This window comes from Buteo buteo, chromosome 15 (genome assembly GCF_964188355.1).
Source record: "Buteo buteo chromosome 15, bButBut1.hap1.1, whole genome shotgun sequence".
Lineage (NCBI taxonomy): Eukaryota > Metazoa > Chordata > Aves > Accipitriformes > Accipitridae > Buteo > Buteo buteo.
Window position 1 is genome coordinate 12,477,156 of NC_134185.1, and position 18,092 is coordinate 12,495,247.

Sequence of the window (18,092 nt, forward strand, 5' to 3'; positions counted from 1 at the left end):
GAGTTCCTGAGAGCAAACACCCCCTGCTAGACTCTGCACCCTGCTTGTGGTAATGGCACCTAAGGCTGTTACGATTTCTTCTTTCCTTTCTGGATCTTCTGCAGTGTAAGGGATGCTAATGGTCCACGGCCCAAGCCCCTCCCTCAGAGAGGAACACTACTGTATTTGGGTTACACACAGAGATTTTCAGCTGCATTTTGTTTCTACAGAAACCTCTCAGTTTCTCTCAGGTTTTCTGTAGAGGGGAAACAAACTCCAACCTCTCCCCTTGCCTCCCAACACATACGGTGTCACTTTAGAAGACCAAAACAAAGACTTGGCAGAATTGCCTTAAGTCAAGCACTAGGGGAATGGGTATAGCTACAGCTTATTTGATCTTCCAAAACAACGTATTTCATCTTTGCAATGAAATACCCTTGGCTGTTCCTGCAGCAGATCAAAGATAACTGGATCCCCGGATAAGAGACGACTAGTGAATTAGCCATGGGACCACGCGACTGGAGGTCTCCTCATCAGTCCAGAGGTTCACCGGGCAGTATCAAACACATCCAAGCTACCCTCTCGAATCTCACCCACAACCCACGTGTTAACCGAGCACTGCAACATCAATTTCAGAGTCAAGCTGAGTCGATTTACAATACATAATGATATGTCTTTATTTCATCAACAGAAATGGTGTCTAGACAAAATTCAGTTAACACTAGCAATTCAAATGAATGAAAAGGGTCGGGTGTTTTTTTTTTCATTTTTGTTTTTTGCACAATACTGTATTTACAATGAGTAAATGACATTTTAAATTCATTAGTTCATAGCAATGCTTTCTTCCAAAAAGGTAAAAATTCTTAGTAACAGAGAGTAAGCATCAACAGCCACCTCATTTATTTATACAATAAAAATCACAAGAAACCACAGTCACCTAGAAAAAAAATAAAGACAAGCTTAAGAACTAGTACAATAAAATGATGCATTGAATTGTTACATTAATCGCATAGAATTTGTGTAAAAAGTATGTAGAAAAAACACCTGATGTAACCTGTTACAGTCATTGACCAGTTATGAGAGGTACAGAGGGTTATACAGGTAGATATGTGTGAAAACTGTCCATACTGTTTGACCTGGGGAGGAAGAGAAGAGGGGTTGCACCCCCTTGCATACACTGATAAAACCCTGTTTTGAATATGGCCTCTGAAGTTTGTAAGGCATATATAAGAGGTGCACTTGTAACCAACTGGTTCTGGAACAAACTCTTAGGGCATCCCCACCCTTGAAATCAAAGGTGATGCTTGGAACTACGAGTAAACAACCACGCCTCGAATATCACCAAAGTGTTTAGTATCGTTCCTGCCGGTCTGAGGGATCCAGATAGCTTCAGGCAGAGCAAGCGTAGTAGTGAGAACAGGACCGAAACCGTGCGCGATTCTCTCGGGTACATCACAAACGCAGGGGAACGCCGGCCTGGGCGGGGGCTCCTCCGGTTGCAGGGACGAGCCCAGCCGGCGACCGCAGCCCCCGCTCGGCTGCCTCCGAAACAGAAGGGTCGTTTGGGTGCGTAGCCTGGGAGCGTCTCTGCCTCTGAGCAATCAATGAAATCAAACACTGCCAGTTGCCATTTCTATTCTGGGATGCTAGTTTCTTTCTGCGTGCCCTTAATTAGCCAAAAGGGACAACAGTGGCACTGCATGAACCAGGCGGTGACTTTCACCTACGGGAAGGGCTCTGCCCACAGTTGCTAAAATTCGTACAAGAACAGGAGTCATCTAACTGGCTTTTTAGCAGCCATTTGCTTGGGGTAATGACCTTTTAAAAAGGTATTTTTAGCATCCCTTCCTGCCAAAAAGCGATTTTACTTGCAAAAATGGCAACGTTATCTGTGTAATACCTTAAAATGCTTATCAATATTTGACTTCGATATAAATAATACCTATCTTGGTGGAGTGTAGGAAAATACTGTACACTTAGTCTTTGCAAGTAATGCCATTAAAATTTTGAGAGTAAAGGGAATAATTATTCTACAGACCACCAACAATAGATCTTTTAAATATAGACACAGTATTTGAACATATGCATATACACATATATTGTATTCTACAGCATCAGATCTGATGCCTGAGTCATGAAATACTCCAGGGAGTATTATAAATATACATATATGTATTATGAACAGGAAAATACACAAACACACACTCTGACTAGAATTATAGATGTATGTATACATACATACATGTATTATATATATGGGTGTAAAATTAACTTGGACTGTGTTGGCAGAGACAAAACTGAACCGAAGTCAAAATCTGTTGAGAAAAATTCTAGCAGGAAAGAGAGCATAAGTTCTTTATGTTAATAGTTTTAGTTTCACCTCACTTCCGATAAAAATAAACCACTCCATACTTAGCAGATCCCCTCCTTATGCAAGGCCATCAGCTCTGCTGCTCACATGGAGCTAAACCTTCTCTAGGCAGCCCTAAAATAGAGACTTTTAAAATGCTGCAGCCATGGGCTACAGCATTCAACCGGAGGCACCTCCAAACGCGTTTCAGATGAGAAAAAAAAGGTGAAAGCAGCGCTCCTCATTGCAATGGTAGAGGACACGAAGTGGAGCAAAATGTGAGCTTGTGGAAACCTGGCAAACGTTCACTTCGTCTCACCGCAAAATTCACTACAGGTCTTCTATTCTGCAAATCCACCCCCCCCTCTCTCTCTCCACCACCACAGCAGTGGATTACAAGACACCAGTGAGGATGTGGTGTTGATTCTGGAATTGCAACGCTTCACCGTGCTTTCTCCTAGTGGATCAGATTTCATTTTATTACAGGATTATAGTGATTCCAGCATGCAGATTTGTTTTATTTATTAGGCAATCATAAAGTTACATATTACAAAATCTAACTATATACCTAGGCATTTTAACGTCTATTTAAGCGCTGTTTAGAATACAGACTTGACGAAGTGTTGGACTCCAGATTAACGACCACACTATCAGCATTAATCATTCCTCTGGCAGCAGTTAATCCATTTAGCAAAGTTACGTATCTAGTTCCCACTCTCCTTTTTAAAGAGAAGTAGCAGTTAGCATACTAATCACTGTGGCTTGCCTTCGCAGCACATTTTACTTCCTTGGGAAAAAAAATAATACAAGGATTAGATCCAAAAATATAGTGCATCTTAAAAGCAGCATATACCCTTAGAAAGACATTTAATAAATTACTTGTACAATATATAAAATAATAGTTTTATACTGCAGCATCAAACTCTGACGCCTGAGTCATCACGTTAGGAAATCTGTGATATAAATACTGGGATCTCCTGATAACACCTTTTTGCTTTTGTTTTCTGTTTTGTTTTCTCTCTCTTTTTTTTTTTCCGTTTTTTTTTCACTACCTTTTTGTTCCAGAATCAGCTTGCAAGGAGCTTTAATTGTGTTCAAGGCACCCCCAGAGAACGCAGAGAAACAAACACATTATATAGTGTAGTACTCACCTGACAAAGCATAACAAGCCTAAATGAAATGAGGTTTCCTGGCGATACAAGTATAGCAATGGCAAAGGAAAAGGAGGACTAGATACAGACCGGACAAAGCTTCAAGGACACGCACGCCCACGAGAGCGGTGCAGTGCCCAGCGGGGAGATGGGGGTCTCACCACGCCATTCCCAAGCAACGTCCGACAGGACCGACGCTGCACATATCCTCTTTGACAAAAGCAAAGAGATTCTTACTTAAGATCATGGTGACTATTGGCCAAACTCTTAAAATTCATAAATACTGCAGTCAGTTGTTTTTGGTTTGTTTTTTTCTTTCCAGTGGTATTCTTGTAGTCAGTTGTTTTGACCTCATGACAAGAACGGTTGGGTGTGTATGTCAGCTGGTGTCCAGGTCTGAAACTAATTCTCCCAATGTCTTCCTTTAAAGTTAGCCCAGTAACTGCTTTGAGAGCCGCGTGGTTCGGAATAGCAAAAAAACCTTAAAACAAAATAGGAACAAAAAACCACCACCACCACCACCAAAAAAACCCCACTGAAAAACCATGATACATGTAAATATAGGAAGCAATGACACAAAATCAGCCACTTCTAATGGGAAAGAATGAAACCAAACATCCAGAAAAGCTTGCAGGGGAGGGAAAGAGAGAGAGGTGAGAGCAAGGTTGAGGAAGAGACACTTATTTGAGCAGTGGTTTTAAATATCAGTTCCCAAGGTAGAGGAAATCAAGAGACCCAGCACCAGTATGAAGCCAGGTCAAACCTAAGAGCTGCAGCGCAATGGGTTGTGTGGGTGGGTTTTTTAAACCGTTGGAATGAGGTCAAGAGTACCAGTTGCACATGAGTTGTTAGTAGAGTAAATCTTCATGTCAGGAAGCAAGTTAAAACTTGGTTTTATACTCATAAAACATTCTATCTATTCATATATATAGGAGGTCACTTAAAAATAAAAAAGGCAACAGAAAAACATCTTTAAAATACTGTGTCAGTTGACCCTTCCCTCCCACCCGCCCCCAGCCCCCCCAAGTAGCTATGACTCTATAATGTGATTCACATTTAGTTTTAAATTCTAGCTTTCACCATGGTCTCATAGAAACAAAACTTCTCTGCGAAGCACAGAACTGCTTTGCAACGTCAACGAATTCAAAGGAAAATCAAATCCCCCCCCTCGCCAAAGAGCTTCTCAGTCAGTTACCTGCAAAAGATGGCTGGGAGGGGGCTCAGATATTTTTAGGTTAAGCTCTTTTAAAAAGAAAGGACAACTCCTCCCCCTTTTTCAACCGTGTGAACTAGGAGTTTATGGCATTTGTATATTTTTGAACATTTAAAGGTAAGGATTTTGTACAGTAATGATTAATACTTAAACATAAATATTCTCCTACATTATATACTAGTTTTTCTTTGTACATGCGGGGAAAAAACGTATTTTCAACAAACATGGCACATGCTATATGCATTTCCTCCTCGGTAGCTTGGCTACAATAGTTTGGGTGAAGAGGATAAAAGCAAGACTTTGTGGCGAGTGGGCGACGGTCCATGAGCACAGTCTGAAGATGGAAGAAGTGGAGAGAGGGAGCTGATTCCTCCTCCAGGGTCAAGATGCTGATCTACTGAGTGCCTCAAAAAAACACCAGCGCACACCTCTAGTGTAAACGTTAGCACAGAAGACCACATTATCGCTTAGTGCTTCTGAGAAGCTGCTTCCCCACACTTTTTTTTTTAAACAGGTGTGAACAGCTGGTCATTTTTTTTCAGCGAGAACAAACAATATCAGCCAGTAAAGCACATGACAGTTGTCATCGATAAAGCCACGCAACCTGGCACACGTAGGGCAAAGAACCACAAAATAAAAACTCAGTACACTTAGAATAATAATAATAATTATTAAAAAAGCATTAGGAGGATGTTTTTCTGTCTACACTGTACATACAGATGTTATGCTTGGAAAGCTGCTGTCTCACACAGTCATAACATGAGTCAACATTGCTTAAGATACAAATCCAATACAGTTACAACTAAGCCAATTCACTGAGTAGTCTCCTTTGAGACAGCACTCTTTTAGCTGTGGTTTGTGCCGAGAGGATCCTGGAACACAAGAATTTGATGGGTAAGCAAGCGACCGAATCAGGTGTTGGCAGATGTATGTTTTGCTCTTAGAGGATACAGTGCTAACTTGACTTCTGTAAGGAAACCAAAGTCAACAACTAGGGGGTCTAATCCTGCAACTCTGCCTACCCAGGCAGGATCACTGACTTCACCAGACCCACCTCTGCAACTCGGGTCTGGTGAGGAAAACAGATAACGTCTGAGGACAGCTGAGGTGAGGCTCTGGGGACTAGCCAGAGCAGCGGTTGCTTCCATGAGTAAAGGATGCAGAGCGGGGCTGGAGAAAAAGCCCCCTCAAGTGTATTGATGTGATCTCCATTTGCTTTACTTCGTGGAACGTATGATGAACTGATCCAGTTGTCAAATACTTTTTTCTCTAAAGAGTGAAATATACTTTCCCCATAAGAATCCAAAAGCATCATTAACAGCACTTAAACTTGGTTTGTGAAACAGAAAGAAGTCTGAATATAAAAATAATTCAAGCAGATTCTCTTTACAAATTGTATAGTGAATTCAGTATTTGGCAAGACCGTTTTTACTACATAATGAGCTCCTGAGTGTTTGTCTATTAGCTAAAACTTTTCTATTTTCTTTAAGCCATAAAGCAAAGAAAACCATATACTCAAGTTATACTGAAGTCACGACTTCATTTATGAAAAGAGGTTTGACCAGAAACTCAGTGCAAGTGGCAAAGTTGACCATTACTGTACAGTATCTGCAAGAAAATAAAATAACTCGACATTGCTCAAGTGGCACGAAATGGCTGTGCCAAAAAAATTGTCTATAATAAAATCTCAAATAAGTTTCCAACATTAAAATTTTATAAATAAGTACAAATCGAATGATATTGCTGAACTGCGAACCAAGAAAAAAAAAATTATCGTGTAACAAGTTACCAAACTAGTTCTAGCATCGAAGACAAAAAGGAATGTTGGAACTTGTTTATACAATAGAAATGAAAGTTTCCAGTTTGTAGGATGAGAAAAATTGAGGCATGCAGGGACTTTTGCATATGGATATATATATTTTATATATATTATATATAATATGTACAGTTTAGCTATAAAACTTTGATGTGTAAAGAAGCTGTCTTCAATGAAAAATTGAACATTCAGAGGAAATTCCTGAGTTAGGGTTTTGTGACATGGGCCACTGAGAAAAAAGCTGCGGTTGGGTCCTCAGAGGTGTTATGTCCATCCCTGTTAAGATTGAAATCAACATACAAAAACAGACAGTGTTGCCACTGCTTCGTTCCCTGCCTGAGCAAGGGATAGCACCATTGTGAAGAGAACTCCTGCTTGTAGAGAGGAGGGAATACTTAAAAACAGTATTGCTGCTAAGACCACTGTAGTGTGCACCAAATACGTTCTTCTAGACAACAAATGAACACTGCCACTGGCTGACTGAAGAACACCTGACCAGGTGTAACGTTAAGGTTACAAGTCACTAGGTGTAATCTTTCCTAGGTTGTTCATCTGTTGTACATTTATCAGTCATTTCCTGACAGAAGTCTACCGTGACCGTTTGGCTGCTCTGCTCTGGTGGAAGCTCTCTCTCGGTGTAAGTACCTGTGTCGGCTCCATCCAACCCCGCGCCGGCCGAACAATTTTCCGAGATGTTGTTGGGCAGCCAGGGTGCTCCCAATTGCACCGAGCCTTGCTCCGAGCAGCACTGCATGCTTTCCCCGATGCACTGGGAGGTCACCAGGCTCTGCTCCACGCCAGCTGGGGAGGGGCTGATGGTGGTGGCTGGCTGTAGATCCAAGGGTCTGAGAACAGGGCAGTATCGGTGGAGAGCTTGTATCTGTTCCGGGCTCTGCATGTCTCTACACACTTCTTGGGAAAGACACGAGAAGTTGTCTAACAATTCTCCCATGCTTGCTTTCAGTTGGTTCCTTTCTGAGAGCAATTTCTCTTTCTCACACACCTGAAAAAGAAAGAAGGCATCTTAGGTTGAGGAAGGGCCATCCGCCGGCTACATGTTCCAGGCACATATGCAGCAGTACCCAAGAAGAACACCAACAAGTCACAGTTATTTTTATATGGGCAGAGGAAAGGTCACGAAGACATCAGATATTTGACCACCACGAGGTCTGCATGGACTGCAGTTTGGGAAATGTCTGGAGGAAAACATTTGAGTTGTAAGAGGATAGAGTCACAAGTTATTCCCAAGAGACTGTTAGTTCTCTTTATAGACTAAGGCTGCTTGACGGATGATACAAAAAAGCTGCGAAAGAAACATTTTGATGGAGAAAAGCCATTACCCATCTGAACAGCAAGAAAGCAGGGTTTAGTTCCTGAAGTGAGGATATGTTGCAGAAGTTCAGTTCACCCTCTAACTGCTGGGTTGGGTCAGGGTGGGTGCACCTGCTTGCCAGGTGAACCCCTGTCACCACCGAGAGCTGTGTTACTCAGAGGAGAGGATCTGAGTGTGCGCTCTGTGGCCTGCACCATGGCTCATTTTCTCATGCCCTGGTGCTTAATGGTTTGGGTTTGACCTAATCAAGATATTTTTATGAAGATGTATGTGAAAACCCTGAAGGTTGGTGGGCTTCTTAACACTCAGTAAAACAAGCTCAATGTCATTTCCCCTTTGTTCTGCTCTGGCTCTGCCTCTTGTGCTCCCAAATGTCCTCCCCTACCAACGTCTAGCTCGAGCGTTTTCAGAGTTTCACTGTGTCAGCGGGTTGCTCTAGGAGGGTGTCAGGTGAAAGGCAGGACAGTAGCAGTGAGGAGGAAGAGTGAGGGAGTCTGGTGGGACTTACTTTTTCAAGCAGGATTCAAAAACTGGGAAAAGGAGCTCAGGTTGTTCTGTATCCAGCAAAGCACTGGTAAGGTCCCCAGCCCTAGCTAGCGCAGGGTGCTGTGTGACGTACTGCGGTGGGAGTCATCTCCAGCTTAGACCTCAGGTGGCCAACAAGCCTCCCGAGGGGTGAGCGCTGCCCTCCCCGTGCTCAGGAGGCAGACTGGGGGCTTAGGCACATTTTCACTTTCTGTCCCAGGAAGGTGAGCATACAGCTTGAGGGAGTAGATGAGATTTTGTGGAGTACCAGAGCTATTTCCAGAGCCGAGCTGGCCCCAAAAGCAGCGCAGCCGTGTGCCTCACCTAGTAACACTGCTAAACCCAAGCTGCCTCAGCATCTGAGGTGTGAAACTCCACAACTCAGATAATCCAGCTATGGATGGTTGTTGACAGCTGATAGTATTGCCCTGGGTCCGAAGCCTGCACTGGAAGCATACAGCTGTGTGAATGAGAAAGAGAGCAGTGCACACGAAAAGAACTAACTGCTAAAATATTGATAAATCTATCAAGAAAGCATAAAAATAATAAAAAAATAAACAGATGCTCAAGTACATCTTGAGATAATGAATTATGGAAGAGAATATGCTGTGAGTTTGCAGGGAAAAAAGGGAATGTGAGTGGGTAGATGGATGAGTGAGGGAAAGCAGGCAAAAAAAAATTACCTATCACACTCAGAGGATGCGACCATTTCACTCACTGTCTGTTGTGAAACCAAGAAGATGGGTGACTTACAGGAAGCAAGTGCAAGGGGGGAAAGGGGTCTTTCATGAAAAAGACTCAGCTGAGTGAAAAACTCTTAAACCCTAGTATCATTACATAATTCAGGAGATGGGAAATTACTGGTCACTAAGTGGACAGAAGATGACAAAGGAATTTCCAGTGATCATGTATTGTGTGAAGTCAACTGGACTTTCACTGCTGGTTCTCCTAAGAGTAAACGTAAGATCTTGAAGCAGACTACCTGCTTGGACAGCATGCGTATGGGAGGAGGGCAGGAGTGCTTGAGAAGCAAAATTAAAGTTGCATGAGTTTAATTTTGTAGCTTTATATTCTTGTGACTGTTTTTACAGATGCTCCTTTTCAGAACCATGCACCAGATCCCACAGAATCATAGAATCACAGAATCCTTTAGGCTGGAAAAGACCTTTAAGACATTCAAGCCCAACCGTTAACCTAACACTGCCAAGTCCACCACTAAACCATGTCCCTAAGCACCACATCTACACATCTTTTAAATACCTCCTGGGATGGTGACTCCACCACTTCCCTCGGAAGCCTGTTCCGATGCTTGATGACCCTTTTGGTGAAGAAATTTTTCCCAATACCCAATCTAAACCTCCCCTGGCACAACTTGAGGCCATTTCCTCTTGTCCTATCGCTTGTTACTTGACAGAAGAGACCAGCACCCACCTCGCCACAACCTCCTTTCAGGTAGTTGTCGGGAGCGATCAGGTCTCCCCTCAGCCTCCTTTTCTCCAGGCTGAACAGCCCCAGTTCCCTCAGCCGCTCCTCACAAGACTTGTGCTCCAGGCCCCTCACCAGCTCGGTTGCCCTTCTCTGGACACGCTCCAGCCCCTCCATGTCTTTCCTGTAGTGAGGGGCCCAAAACTGAACACAGGACTCGAGGGGCGGCCTCACCGGTGCCCAGTACAGAGGGACAACCACCTCCCTGCTCCTGCTGGCCACACCATTTCTGACACAGGCCAGGATGCCGTTGGCCTTCTCGCCCACCTGGGCACGCTGCTGGCTCATATTCAGCCGGCTGTTGACCAGCACCTCCAGGTCCTTTTCCTCCAGGCAGCTTTCCAGCCACTCTTCCCCAAGCCTGTAGCACTGCATGGGGTAGTTGTGACCCAAGGGCAGGACCCACGCTCAGCCTTGTTGAACTTCAGCCCATCGACCCAGCCTGTCCAGATCCCTCTGTAGAGCCTTCCTACCCTCAAGCAGATCAACACTCCTGCCCAGCTTGGTGTTGTCTGCAAACTTACTGAGAGTGTACTCGGTCCCCTCATCCAGATCATTGATAAAGGTATTAAACAGAACTGGCACCAATACTGAGTCCTGGGGAACACCACTTGTGACCCGCCACCAACTGGATTTCACCCCATTCACCACAACTCTTTGGGCTCAGCCATCCAGCCAGTTATTTATGCAGTGAAGAATACACCCGTCCAAGCCATGAGGAGCCAGTTTCTCTGGGAGAATGCTGGGGAATGGTGTCAAAGGCCTTACTAAAGTCTAGGTAGACAACATCCACAGCCTTTCCCTCACCCACTAAGCAGGTCACCTTGTCATAGAAGGAGATCAGGTTAGTCAAGCCGGACCTGCATTTCAGGGCCTGGTCACCCGGTTGTCCTGTACGTGCTATGTGATGGTGCTCAAGATGATCTGCTCCACAGCCTTCCCCAGCACTGAGGCCAGACTGACAGGTCTGTAGTTCCCCGGATTCTCCTTCTGGCCCTTCTTGTAGATGGGCATCACATTTGCTAACTGCCAGTCAACTGGGACCTCCCTGGTCAGCCAAGACTGCTGATAAATGATGGAAAGTGGCTTGGTGAGCACTTCTGCCAGCTCCCTCAGAACCGCTGGGTGGATCCCATCAGGCCCCATAGACTTGTGTGTGTCTACGTGGTGTAGCAGGTTGCTAAGCATTTCCCCTTGATTAAAAGGGCTTCATTCTGCTCCCCTTCCCTGTCTTCCAGCTCAGGGGACTGGGTACCCAGAGAAAAACTGGTCTTACTATTAAAGACTGAGGAAAAGAAGGCATTAAGTACCTCGGCCTTTTCCTCATCCTTTGTCACTGTGTTTCTCACTGCATCGAATAAAGGATGGAGATTCTCCTTAGCCCTCCTTTTGTTGCTAATGTATTTATAGAAACATTTTTATTGTCTTTTATGGGAGCAGCCAGATTAAGTTCTAGTTGGGCTTTGGCCCTTCTAATTTTCTCCCTGCATAACCTCACAACATCCTTGTAGTCCTCCTCAGTTGCCTGCTCCTTCTTCCAAAGGTCATAAACTTTCCTTTTTTCCCTGAGTTCCAGGCAAAGCTCTCTGTTCAGCCAGGCCGGTCTTCTTCCCTGCTGGCTCATCTTTTGGCACATGGAGATGGCCTGCTCCTGCACCTTTAAGGTTTCCTTCTTGAAGAATGTCCAGCCTTCCTGGACTCCTTTGCCTTTCAGGACTGCCTCCCAAGGCACTCTGTCAACCAGGTCCCTGAACAGGCCAAAGTCTGCCCTCTGGAAGTCCAAGGTGGCAGTTCTGCTGACCCCCCTCCTTACTTGTCCAAGAATCAAAAGCTCTTATAATTTTGTGATTGCTATGCCCAAGACAGCCTCCAACCATCACATCACCCACAAGTCCTTCTCTGTTCACAAACAACGGGTCCATTGGGGCACCTTCCCTAGTTGGCTCACTTACTACATATCGCTACATACTCAAGTCCAGCTTGCTAAATAGAAACTTCAACATTTCTTTTGAAGAATCCCACACCTCAAAGGGTTTTCGATCCCTGAAATTCAGTAGGGATCAGGCTCACAAGGTCACTCGTATGCCCTTCATTCATTTCCCTGAGATCTGTATGTGTGCTGGGGAGAGAAGGGGACTTAAAAGATTTATTTTGCCTATACACAGCTGATTATGTTAGACAGTAATGGTAATGTCACAGGATTGCATAAAGCCAATAAACCCAAATTAATTTTCAAGTGAAGGCTACAGGTATCAAGCTGACCCCCCACCTTGCTGCTAGTCCAGCCCTTAGAGTGCTGCCCCTGGTGCTCTGCTCTGGAGAATGAGAGACATGTACCCCTCCCCATCATCAGCTCAGTGCAGAGGGACGGGCATGTGCAGCAAAGACTGGACCTGCTTCTCCCGACAACCTGGATGAGGAGCTGCTCCTTCACCCTGCAGAACCTCTGACTCACCCTGCACGCACTGTGAATTATGCTTGGTGCAGGAAGCAGTTGCTCACTGTTTTGTTTATCTTTGATGTTTTGTTTGTTTTGCATCAGTGGAGCACTACTCTGAACAATGTGTTGATTTTAATTTCTTTTTTTTCCCCCCAGGGCTTCAGCAGCACGGCATCTGAAGGCTTTGCAAGCCTTGATGATTTAAGCCTCCCAACCAGCTTGTGGGGTCAGTGTCACCTCCCTGTTACAGACGGGAAGCAGACAGGCACAGGCAGTAAGTGAGTAACCCAAAGTCATGCGGTTTTCTGCCATTTGTGAGGTGACGGTAACTCAGCTTCTTCCAACAGATCCCTGCGTCTTTCACACTACGTTTGCTACAGCTTGTGCAGAGAATGAAGCACAGCGAAGCCTACACTAAAGGCCACTCTCTACACGCAACCTGTTATGACAAGAACAAGAAGTACCCCGCTCCCCAGACCCACCAAGCTCAAGCTACAGCTGAGCATGTTTTAAATGTGCACATAGACATTTAAATCAAAGACTGCAAATAACCTTTAATTTTAATGGAAGCTAGGTACACAGAGATCTCACTAATGAAATCAACTTCAGTTCCTTTTGTTTTATCTATGTGAATAAATTAGTTTATCACTCCAACCCCTGGATATTCAAAGGCTGGGTTTAATGCTGGACTCCTAAATCTATGCTGCATAACGCAATTAAACTGTCCAGTCCTGCATGTTGCACACCCACACTTCTCATAACAGCTGAACTGGTACTATTCCATTATTTTTGACATCTCAGAAAGCTTTTAAGACTATTAAACAGATGAGGAGGTGTTAACCCATTTTGAAGTTCCAGTGTTGCATTTCTCCCACTGAGTGACACCCTGTAGACATGTCTTACTCCACGACCCTTGTCTCAAGCTTTTTTTTGTTGTGTATCAGCTTGCTTTCTCAATAGGCAAGGGATGGCAGGGGAAGAGGAGCACAGCCCTCAGACCACAGGGGCATTGTCACAAAGGATGGGAGTTTTTTCAGATAAGGTGCCTACATCTGACATGGCTCTCCAGGTAATCCTTGTTTAGCAATGGAGAGGAACAGGCACTTCTGGGCTGTATGTAACCTCCTCTGCTGCAAGATGAGACAACTAAGACTTGACAGGTATCTATTTCTCTTCACTGACTATAAAGGAAACCAGGATAACTAGCTCCAGTGCAGACGTCTATATTGTAGACATCTATGTTTAGCCACCAAACCGTACCTGAGGTGCCCATACCATGACTGGAAGAGAGAGGCATTTCCTGAGCAGCCGTTTAGCCTCACTCCAGTCACCTCACTCCTTAGATTAAAATGTGGTAGCACTGCCCACTGACACCGTGGCACACAGGAGACCTGTCCCCAGATGTGCCCTGGCCAGTGAGCAGGGCATGCTTTGCTCTTCTCTCCACAGCAGACTATTGCCACAGACACACGTCAGGGAGGGTTGGGGCAAACCAACAGTTGCCACCTGAACCCAGCGCACGGGATGTGAAGGCCAGTGCACCGGGGAGGAGGAACAAGCTTTTTGTGTTAGATGGTCCTTGAGTCATGGGGGGGGGTTCACTCCATGGCACAGCAGGAGCATTAGAGGGAAGAAGACAGCAGGAGCAAGGAGGAACATACCCTTGCCATCTCACTGACCTACACCAAGGGATGCCCACTTGCCTGGATATTCATACTCCTGGCTTTTCAATTCCCTTGTTATTTCTGCCATTTGCTCAGTGAATGAAAGAGCTGAAAAAAAGGCATAGCGAGCTGAAACGTCCTGAAAACACTGAGCTGCCTTCTAGCACACCAGAAAGGAAGAAAATCTCTATGTAAAGGTGAAGCTGGCCCTGCCACACCACTGTCTGGACCAGACAGCCTCTGAAGGTCTCTTGATACCTATCTCTTTTGAGCCCTCCACGAAACCCTGACCAACAGATTGTTATGGTAGTTAAGCATGGAAATGGGGCTCAGATCAGGATACGCCTTTGTGGATGCACTGTAAGTACTGGGGATAAGTTAAACTGCAAGAAGGGAGCTGCGATACAGGCTTCCCTCCTCTTCCAACTCACTCAGCAATCTGCTCTTGAGATATCAAAATAAAGAGATATCTAGGCCTCATTCCACTGGAATTTCATGCTTTCCATATATATATAATACGCACATACATAATAATATCTATTTGTATATTGAATTTTCATACTAGTGGCTTCGCTTATGTACATACAAACTGACTGAACCCACTAAACTCTGCAAGCTGCAGCGTGAGGGCAAGCAGGGCGGCAGCGAGAGCACAGAACTCACCAACTTGCGGATTTCACATTCTAGGTTCTGAATACAGTCCAGTTTCCTCTTGCGGCAGCGCTGAGCTGCAATTCGGTTCTTGCTGCGCCGGCGGACGTCATGGATGAACTCGAGCTGCTCTGAGGTTAGCTTGTGCATCTTTATCATCATCTGGAAATCATTCCTTGGAAGATCTGTGATTTGATCAACAGGAAAAGGAAGTTTCACCTAAAACAAACAAATACAAGACAAGAGCAAAGAGTCATATTTTGCTTGCTGAATGCAAGCTGAGCAACAGTGAGCTGAAGGACGATTACCTATGCTGCCACTCCCTAAATAAACAACACACCAAGTTTTGCATTGAGCAAGTTTTTACCACTCCCTTGTGGCACATTGTGGAGGTCCAGCTAGTAAGGATCAGATTATAATTGTACTGAAATCAGCAACACAGGTGAATCCCAGGTAAAAAATGTCACCTTTCTAAAAAGCTCTAGTAACAGATCTCCTTGCATTAAAAGAAGGCTCCATCCACTAAGAGACATGGCCTTTTGGAAACAGTTAAGTACCTTGCTGCTATTAATTTCAAACTAGTTTCAAGGAATGGGCTACTACTGCAGCAGGAAACCTGTTTCTGCATGGCCTGTAGGACTACAAGTTTGATTCAGTGTGAGGTTAAAAATACAACCTGACACCTCAATTAGGAAAGGTCATCTAATCAGCATTTCAACTAAGCAGTACACCATATAAGAAGAAAGGGTCAGAGGAATGTGATGCAACTTATCCTACCCTGCTAAAATATACGCATTTTGAAATAAACCAGTATTTGCTGACATTCTAATATTTTTGTAGATTGAAGAGCACCCAAGTTGAATTTCTTGGAAAAAAACCCAAACGGTCTGAAACCTCAGTTACTTGCAGTAAAACATTTTTCCTTCCGGCCATGAACTGTCATCCAATTTTGACCGTAGACCATGCGACAGTAGCTCCGGGTTCTGACTTCCGGAATTCCAACCATCTCTCCAACTCCTACTGGTTATGCATTTAAGCAAAGCAAAACATGAAGCTCCTGATGGCTTGGAGCAATGAACACACACTGTCTCAAAACCTGGAGAATGGCGGATGTGCTCAAAGACTTCTGTTAGCCTATTTTCCCCAAACCTATCAGCTTGCTCAAATCAAAGTGAGAAACTCTCCCTACAAACCTTGCTTCACTTGTAGCTGGAGACTGATAACATGACTACCAAAAAATTAATGCTCCTTGGTGGACTGCTGTGTTTGGTGGTCAAATAAGAATCAGTTGACAACGCTGAAGGATATGACAACTGAGTAACTTGACTGACCCCCTTTCTTTTTTTGAGTCATACCCATACTGCCCAAAAGATGGCAGTAAATATTTACATTTCTGTCCCTATTTGGTACAATCCAACCTCTTGTACAAGACTGTTCTGCAAGGAGGCTACCAAAGATATGACTTAAGTTGCTCCAGCCAAGCAAAAGATAGAGATTGAAAAGGTTCTTTTGATATTTAAAACACAGTTATCGTCTTCAAACAGTGCACTTTAATTATTTGGAGATAAAGAAAATAACAGAACAGATTAGAAATATATTATTTTCATTGGACAGCTGGGTTTGTTTATGCAGAACAGTTTGCTGAGAACACATGTACACAAACACACAGGGTGGCCTCTGGCATTGACAGTCACAGACCCTCACCGGGCACCCAGACCTCCCGATAACCAGCTCCTCGCCTCGTTCATGAGCTTGCATTTTCTTGTGCTCTTCTGTCATTGCTCTGCACATCTCCAAGCCTGGGCCACATGAAATTCAGTGCAAATACCGACCGCATCGTTTCAGAAGGTTTCGTGCCCTGAACATTGCCCCTCTGCCCCATGTGTCCAGGCACCACTTCGTAACGCACTACTTGACAGGTCAATTTAAACCAGCAAGAAACACCAAACACTGACCCAATCCCCCCCAGATTCCTGCTTGTACACACAAAGGCTGACCTTAGGCATGGTGATGTGGACTACCTTGTTTACAGAGTGCTAACTAATGACATGAAACCTGTTTGATTTCCCCTCTCTAGCCTTTGGACAGTCAACATAAACTCTGTGTCACCTGCTTTTCTCTCAAGCTTCAATCAGGGTCTGAAAATGAAAACAGCCTGTGCTTTCCTCTGAAAGACACCACAGTTTCACTGCAAAAACAGCCCTTTCACCTTCCCAGTTTTTCCTTATTTTCTTAAGTTCAAAGCGGAAAGCAGTGTTAACTTTATTTCTCCCTCCCTCTCCCTTTCAAAACATATTTACTTGCAAGGAGGAGATGTGCTTGCAGCTGGAATGGGAATGAAAGGGAAGCAACTTAAATCTGTCAGGTAGAAGTCGCTGAAGGGAAATGGAAAATAAATAGAAACAGATTCATAAAAAAAAACCCCAAACGGATTGAAAATAAAACCATCTACGCAGCAGACCAGAGACTGCTATCAGTAAACCCAGCATAATCCCACTCCTGTCATAGGCAGCACTGCACAGGATTAAAAACGTGAAAGGGAGAGTGGAAGTGAGTCAGACTCATTTCCTTCACCATTCACAGCATTTTTATTGCCTGTCTCCCTCTCTGCAATTAGCTGTCAATTGAAAAAAAACCCACCAAGCCTTTGGCACAGACACAGTGAATAACTGTGCCGGGGTATTGCTGCAGTGAGAGGCTAATGGTGTTTTACACCAGTACAGGGCAAGACTCTCAGCTGGTATTTATCACAACAGAGCGGAAAGTCAATTTGCAAGAGCTGACGACTGTGCTATGGGTGGGATTCATCTGACCCACTTACAGCTGTCTGCAATGATGGGTTGGGACTAGCTAGTGTCCAGGACCCTGCTTTGGCATTGAGGACAGAGAGGCCTTCGGATGGCAATGTATCTCACACGGCTTCTCCCTCCTTCTGGCTGCAGAAGCAGCAGAGATGAGAGTTAGAAAAGATGCTGCATCTAAGGTAGGTGAAAGAAACCTTACCTGATGTGTCTGAGAAAGGACAGTCAATCTAAGATGTGTAAGAAAAACCCAGCAAGTATATTTTCTCATAAACTTTTCTTTTTAATATCTATGAATTTTACACAGGAAATGACTGTGTACTCTTTGGTTCGGTCTATTTCAAATTAGAAATGTAAGTGGGATCCTTACTCCTTCCAGGAGTTACTCCAGCCAGAGCTAACCTCACAGAGCTCTAAAATCTTCCCTATCAGCACAATTACTCTTTCCCTGCCTTGTTACACAACAGCAGAAGCTCTGTTTCCACCACACAACAAATAAACTGGCACTTTCTGCCACTGCTGCAGCCTCTATTGCCCCCGACTCTGGCTGATGCACCCGAGAGGACAGCCAACCCACCCTGGTGAAAAAGAAAACTTGTTTATGATTTTGCAGCATTTTTTCCCCCTGTATTAGCATTAGGATGCCAGCGTAAATGTCATTGCTTTCAGTGGCTAAGTAACAGC

At 44.4% G+C, this 18,092-nt stretch overlaps 1 protein-coding gene across 4 annotated transcripts in view; it reads right to left on the reverse strand.

The window, feature by feature from the left end:
* Nucleotides 1–627: 627 nt before the first annotated feature.
* The window catches only part of BACH2 (BACH transcriptional regulator 2), a 196,727-nt gene continuing 179,262 nt past the window's right edge, over nt 628–18,092 (reverse strand). For all 4 annotated transcript variants that reach the window (XM_075046617.1, XM_075046615.1, XM_075046616.1 and 1 more), the window contains 2 exons: nt 14,620–14,826; nt 628–7,512 (listed from right to left, as the gene is read on the reverse strand). In XM_075046617.1, the coding sequence (XP_074902718.1) occupies nt 7,033–7,512; nt 14,620–14,826 (687 nt within the window). In that variant the 3' untranslated portion in view covers nt 628–7,032. The remainder of the gene's footprint in view (nt 7,513–14,619; nt 14,827–18,092) is intronic.